General features: G+C 38.8%; 1 protein-coding gene across 1 annotated transcript in view; it reads left to right on the forward strand.

Annotated features, from left to right (window-relative positions):
• Nucleotides 1-6437, forward strand: part of LOC104163335 (potassium voltage-gated channel subfamily H member 5-like) — a gene marked incomplete at its 5' end in the record, with an annotated part of 23002 nt that extends 16565 nt beyond the window's left edge. The window contains 2 exons of the mRNA XM_009702318.1: nt 6119-6315; nt 6423-6437. Coding sequence (XP_009700620.1) covers nt 6119-6315; nt 6423-6437 — 212 coding nt within the window. The remainder of the gene's footprint in view (nt 1-6118; nt 6316-6422) is intronic.
• Between the last annotated feature and the right edge of the window lie 929 nt (nt 6438-7366).

Below are 7366 nucleotides of genomic sequence, written 5' to 3' on the forward strand. Positions count from 1 at the left end.
TCAATTTTGATAGTTGAGCCAGGATGAATATAGATTTAATAGCTCATGTTTCAGCCACAGTTAGGGTCCTGATCCCATATGTATTCAATTAAGTTGTTATTTGCCTTTATGTGTTGCATGTTAATTCTCAGCATGTTCTGCATATAGTCCCAGTGCAACCTGTTGCTTATTTGGATTTATTGTTTTTAGGCAAGCCAGAGTTTCACTTATTAAATGTCTGCTTCATGAATGATTTCCGAATGCTTGGTCTGGGAAGGGAATATTATGCAGGATTAGGGGAGTTAAGGAAAGCAAGAGCACAAGTGGCATGTCTTCTTGAATATGGTATAATAGCTGAAAATAGGGCTGGGTCTTTTTCTACTCTTAATTTTGCATGTATTTGGAGGTCAAAAGATTAAGTCTCCTACCAAATCACACAGGGGAAAGTTCTTTGGAGGCTGAGCAAGTAGCAGCTCCCATTTAGGTAAGCGAGAGACCCAGGCACTCCATAGCTCTCATGCATGGGAATTAGTAATTTGGTATTTGAGATCCATACATCAACGCTTTGAATTTCCTTGGTGTAACACAGCCGGGCATGTGCTTTGTGCAGGACAAGACTGACCATGTGTGATGCAATGTACGGCATGAAAAACTGTCAGTCCAGTTCCATCTCATAGTATTAGTAGCTAATTCTGTGATATTAATTAATTTAGTTGCAACTTGGGTTTCTTCTCAAGTGGAATGAAGGTGGCAGAATTTGCCAATATGTCAAATCAGCTCTTGGTGTTTTATAGTAAAATTTTTTTTTTCGTGTGAAGTAAACCAAGGCAGACTAATTGTGAGAGTTTCCCAGGTTAGTAACATGCACCTGGTAGCAATTCACTGAACAGCCTGTGTCCTGTTTCATCTATTGGAAAATTCCATTTTGTTCCAATGAGTTAAAAGCTCTAAATTAACTAGGAGGAATATGATTCGTAAAGGAAAGGTGGGTTTTTTCAGCTAGCAGGACTGCAATAATTGAGGTGATGCATGTTGTTTTTTAAGTACTAAATCCCAAAGTATTTTGCAAAATACTTGAAGGATTAGTGATCTGGGAACCAATGCGAGGTGCAGCTCTGCACCATGCAGTTCTTAAACACATTCCTTGGAATAAGTCGTATCTTGCAGATCTGGCTTGGCATATGTGGTACCATGTAAGATTTCATCCAACTGATGCTTGTTCAAAAGTATTATTAGCTCTTACTTACAGAGTTGAAGGGAACATTCAATTTTTCACATTATTTTGTAAATCTAAAATATTTTTGTCTCTATCTGCATGATAGTTAACTGTAATAAGAAGCATCAATCTTAATTTAGTGCCAGCTGGTGTGTTATAGATGTGATCTGCAGCCTCCAATGTCAGAAAGATTCCTTTCCCTGAATTGAAATGTTTTTGAGTTAGACCTGCATGCTTCACTGCCAAACTCAGGAGCTCAGAAGTCTTGGCAGTGCAAGAAAAGGAAAATTATTTTAAAATCATATGATATATTTCTTTTAAATCAGACTAACAGTGTGAGGCAATCTGATTTGCCTTATGAGTTTTGAAGGTGGTGGCAACGGTCATGCTTTCAAGTTTATTTCCTCAGTCAGGAAGTATAGAAACTTATTTCTGTATAAAATCAAAATGGAGATATCCTGTCTACAGGAACTGGAGCTTCTAGAAAAATATGAAGTACTAGGAGACTTGCACTAAAAGTGAGAGAGATGGGGATCATAAACCCTTCACTACCAGGGGAATACCTGTATAGACCTTTTGCTTTTCTTGCAGCAGTCCTGAATGCTGGAAAAAAAGTAAATTGTGTGTTCTAGGTGCAGATGAAGAAGGTTGCACTGTCTTAAATAATGTAAGGTACCTTTGCCAACGTGGACTTGATTCTTTGGCATATTCTCTTGTATTGTTTCTTTGTTGGCTATTTTGACATTCTTTCAAATGCTAGAAATGCTGTTTTTTCTCATCATTCTGCCCTTTCACATATTAATGTGCAGTCCTGTAGACCTGGATTTCTAACTGATCAGTGCTCAGCTCTGATCCATTTTCAGTCACTTCATGGCTATTGGTACCCGAGCTGATTAGATGAACATTTTCTCTACATGGTACAGTTTTACTGATCCTGCAACGCAATCAGCCTTTGGTTTCATAAGCAATAGAAGATTTGAGCATATCATGGTGGAAAGCCTACATTATTCATCACAACTGGCTTTTGCTAGTGTGACTGGTGGGACTCTGGAGATGTTTTAAAATGGGGGGAAGGGTGGCTGGCCTATTAGCTGAGACTGCACAGCACAGAAAAATACCTTATCACCTTAAGAAGTCTTGGTCCCTGGTATGTGTTTTTCCTCAGTGCTGTTTTCCACCAAGAATTTATTCTTCCACTGCCTGCCCAAACTTTCTCCCAAAGGCCCCATCAAATTCTCATGTCTACTAGGATATTTCTTAGCTCATTTTCTGTCACTATCTGGAAAAAGATAAATTTTGCCTTTACATATATATATATATATATGTGTGTATATGTATGTGTATATATATGTACATATATATGTGTATATATATGAGTTCTGAGACGCTGTTTAACAAGAGTCTTTCCTCTCTTGAGTCCAAGAACTTTTTTCATTCCCTTTGCAAGCTCCTGAGGAGTTTCATAAGGCCCTTAGGATTTTTTTCTGCCTGAAAGGTGCAGGCGTGAGCTGCTGTCTCACAAACTGGCAAGTCAGCCCATGGTGCAAGGCTGCGGAGAACATCTATCCCCACCCTCCCTTCTGTATGGGAGAGTTATCATAATATAAAAGATAGAATAATGTATAGAAATATCATTATCTATTATATAGTTACATACCACATGATTGTCTCTAAATATAGATACAAGCATGCATGAATATATATGTATATTTTAGGCAGAGGCATACATACATAATACACCAGCAAATTTTTGTCCATATTAGGATGTTACCAGTGTAGCTAATTCAGCAAAAATTGTGCCTGTCACCAATGCCCTGAACATGTCCTTCTGGTTTCTGTGGTTCTTTCAGTCCCCAAATCCTTAGACCCATGTTCCTGCCAGCTTTAATCCAGCAATATCCCAGTCCTGGCTCTCCTCTTCCCTTTCCTCATACCAAGTGGTTCCCACTCTAATTTACAGCATCCCTTTTTCAGCGATGCTTCGGACACTGTGAGAGCAGGGGCAGGAGGACTTCCAAGAGTTTGGCCTCCATCCAGGAGGGATATTAAGACTTCTTAGGACTCAGGGCAGTGCAGATTTGGGAGGTGACATGCTGGGGCCTCAAGAACTCTCTAGAGAGAGGCTTTGAAAAGTCTGCAGGCTGCATTGGTCCCAAGTGCCTCTGTATTCCCAACCCAGTGCCGGGCTTTCCCTGGAGGTGTATGTGTTGTGCAAGTGTACAAAAAAAGGTGGTGTTTCAGACCTACTAGTTAAATTTTCTGTTGCAACTCTGAAAGGTTTTTTCATTTAGTTACACTGTGTAAAATTAAACTTGAATGAATAATTACAGCTCTCTACTCAGTGAACTACAGTTAATAGGGACCAAGTATAGGACATTAATCTCTGTATTTATGAGAAAAGACATGTTGTTTTGGAGAATCTGGTTGGTTTTGTTTTCATTCAATACGTTCCTTAGCACATTTATAACAGGCAAACAAGACTCAAAAGTGTGTGTGGGAAATGTCAAATTCAGGAACCCTTAAACGCTTCCAAGATTTTGTACTTTCTGAAGAGAAAAAACCACAATGTAAGAGGAGCTTACAGCTTCACCATTCAAATCCAGTGACTGATGGCTCATGGAGGAGTGAATAGTTTCAATTCATCATGTCCTAGCCTTTCTGAGGGACCCAGTGGAGTTCCCTGCCTCACTGAACTGAAGACAATGAGAAAATCTTCTGAAGTTTATGAGCAATGATTTATTTTATCCATGATTTGGGTACACATCCAGTAACACACCATTGTGCAGAGTTTCGGAGTAAGAATCCATTGCTTTCAACCTCTTGACTTAAATTAGCTATGTGTTACCTTAAATTTGGAAAGAAAATAAGTACTTTGCTCACATTTCGGTGGGAAAATCGTATTAGTCCCTATTATTGGATTCTGTCTTTTTAACTGCACTCTGCAGCTCCTGAAAGCAGGACTCAATTCTGTCCTGTGTCCACCTCAATTCCATTAAGCAGTTTTCTGCATTTCTGAAATGGTCTATTTCCTATAAATTATGTAACTGTGCTGAGTCTATCTGTAAACCCGGTTTTGAACTGTGGGTATAGACAAGGACAATTAACTGCAAAAGGTAATTTCAAAACAGTACATTGGATAAATGATATGTTACTAGGAAATGTTCTGTGATAAGGAGAGCATTTTAAAACAACTTACTTTATAAATTATACCAGCGGTATTATGTATTGTAGTTAATTACATCAAAATATGTAGAATTAAAAGCAGTTCAATGAAAATGCAGTTATAACCTTTCTGAGGGATGATTCTGCTATATAGACTTTTGTTAGAAAATAAAAACAAGGAAATGAAGATAAGGACTTGTACATTTTATTTTACTCTGCATGAGAAATGTTAGATATGTTTTGCTGGATATAATACCTAAAGCAGAAATGGAAATAGAGAAATAGAGCCTCTGATCCTGAAAAGTAATAAGGTTGGATAAATTATTTCTCTGTTCTGTGTTCTCAAAATAGAGTTGAGTGAAATTTTACAAGTTCTTAAAAGAGGAAATACTAAAATGTATTACCTTTTTTATCCCAAAACTATAAAATCACTAACCTTCACCAAGGGGCTGCTTGAGGTACCTGAAATCAATAGCGATACCACCACTGACTGACTGATTTTAGTTTCCTTTTAATAACTGCTGAAATAAAGAGCTTGGATATCACTGGGGTCTGAAACAAAAAATACCCTTTGTACCATGGTTTCTGCTTCAGGATTTGAGGTGTCAACCACAAACCACAGACTGTGGCCCTTGCCCAGCCTGTGGCTGGCAAGCAACCGCGCAGCAAGAGGCAGCTTTTGGATGCTTCAGTCTGTTCTCTGTTGCTGCCTTAGGGTCCAAACCTGAAAGCCTATCTCCAGTCTGCAGCCATGCTAGTGTTTTCCTTGGGTCAGGAATGTGGTTTTAAATCTGATGTCCTGATCCTCCCGACTTGACCTGCTTCGCTGTCTAGCGTGGCTGTCTGGAGGTGTGGATTCCTTACAGAGGAAAGGAAACTGGGGTATGTTGGGGCACATTTCACACACTTCCACCCGTTGGAGCTCTTCTGTCCGTGGGACTGGACTGCAGCTAGTCCTAAGTCCTCAAAATGTGTGGGTCCTCAGCATCACCTGTTCTGCTACACTGCCTACCAATGTAGAAATAGCCTTCAGGTGTAATTTTCACATCTGGTTGAAGTTATTAATGCATGCAGGTGTCTAAGGTGTCAAACCCTTTCTTACTCAGCCAGCATTTAAGTACAGACTTAAGCATAAGCCTCTCTTATGTGGATGTGTTTGGGTTTAGAACTAGACTTCTGGATGTGTTTAAAATTTGGAGCTGGTTATTTAGAGATCAAAAGTCTCAGGGAGGTTTTTGGTGGTTTTTTCAGAAGGAGTGTTGCCACTCACACTGAATTAAAAATGTTTAAACATCCTTTAAAATGTGGTCCCTGGACCCTGGAAGCTGGCTCTTGCACCATACAGCAATGCCATGGTGATGTAGGAACCTAGATGTCATAGCCTTTTGATAAGAGTGGAGCTCCTCAGTCACTTAGGAACAGACCCTCAGAAATATTCGATCACCTGAACATTAGTTAAGTGCTTATTATATTCAGGAGCCTTTGAAAAATCCATTACCTGCATCTTCAGCTACAGAGACCTTTGCAATCTGGCTTTTATGCTTTTTGACGCTTCACAGAGCAATCTATAAATACCTTAAAAACCTGGGGGTACTGCTAAGGATACTCAAGTACCTCAGATATTTTTAAAACTTTTACCCTTACTAGTTTTCACAGCTGGGAGCTTATGTGAGAATAAATGGAAGCATAAGACAGTTTTTGTGGGGTGAAGAACACTGCATAAGCATTACCGTTTAACAAATTTGTCCTGCTGTTTTTCAGGTAAAGGTGATGTGTTTGGTGATATCTTCTGGAAGGAAACCAGTCTGGCCCACGCATGTGCCAATGTACGGGCTCTGACATACTGCGATTTACATATTATTAAACGAGAAGCCTTGCTTAAAGTGTTGGACTTTTATACTGCTTTTGCAAACTCGTTCTCAAGGAATCTCACACTCACCTGCAATTTGAGGAAAAGGGTAAGGCAACAGATCTTGTTTTCCCCTTTCTTTCACCAAGAGGTTGCACGCTCTTGCAGACTGTTTGCAGTGTCTAACAACCCCCAATTTACTCTTGATGTTTTCAGGTCATTGAAGATTAACTGGCCTTTCAATAAATGTTGTCGCTGTTCGTTGATGATGGCTCAATAAAAGTTACCCATAGATTTGCAGCTCTGAGAAACAGTCCTAGCAGGGTTACATGTGAATTACATTTCTTTTCCTTTTCTTCACAGTTGCTGTTTTTTGGCTTTTTTTTCCCCATTGCATAATGTATAAAGTTATAGTCTGATAGAATCCAGATTCTGGGTTCCTCAGAGGTGAGATTTAGTCTCTCACCTGCTAAAATATAGGTCAGAGGACAGTCTGATGGATCTGCATGGCGTAGACCAACTAAGAGAAATTTATTGATGTTAAATAAATAAAATGTACTCAGCAAAAGTATTGCATAGTTTAGAATTTTAATATGGCAAGGTTAATAAAGCTTGGTAGCAATTTTACATTCACAGCTCACTTCTTAAACCCTCCTGCTCATTTTATAATCAATCAGCAATGCTCACTATCCATTAGTCCTTTCAAAGAACACTCCATCTAAAAATTAATTAGCTATAAGGACGTATCTTGAAAACAGGTTAAGGGATTCTTTAATTCACATTGCGACTGCAAAATTTAATCTTTATGATTTTTTTTTAAGATTGATGAGGGTTATATAAAATTCATTTACATAGAGAAGTCTCATAACAATGATTTATAGATTATTGAGCATTAACTGTGATCCTCTAGCTGCAGAAACACATTTTTCTGCAGCTGTACCTTGGACATCTCACCTGATAATACACTAAGGCTAGCTCAGTATTTCACAAGACAATTTCAGCCTCTGCAGTTGAACAGCAATTCAACACAACTAGAATTTTACTTTTCTGAATCTAGTTTCTCTCTAGCCACTGGAGCATCTTACAAATGCTTCTTTCAAAGGAGCTTTAATTTTTAGTGCGTTCCTTGTGCTTATTGATATACCAAGTATGGCACAAAA

Source organism: Cariama cristata, unplaced genomic scaffold (assembly GCF_000690535.1).
Source record: "Cariama cristata isolate BGI_N322 unplaced genomic scaffold, ASM69053v1 scaffold19230, whole genome shotgun sequence".
NCBI classification, from domain to species: Eukaryota; Metazoa; Chordata; class Aves; order Cariamiformes; family Cariamidae; genus Cariama; species Cariama cristata.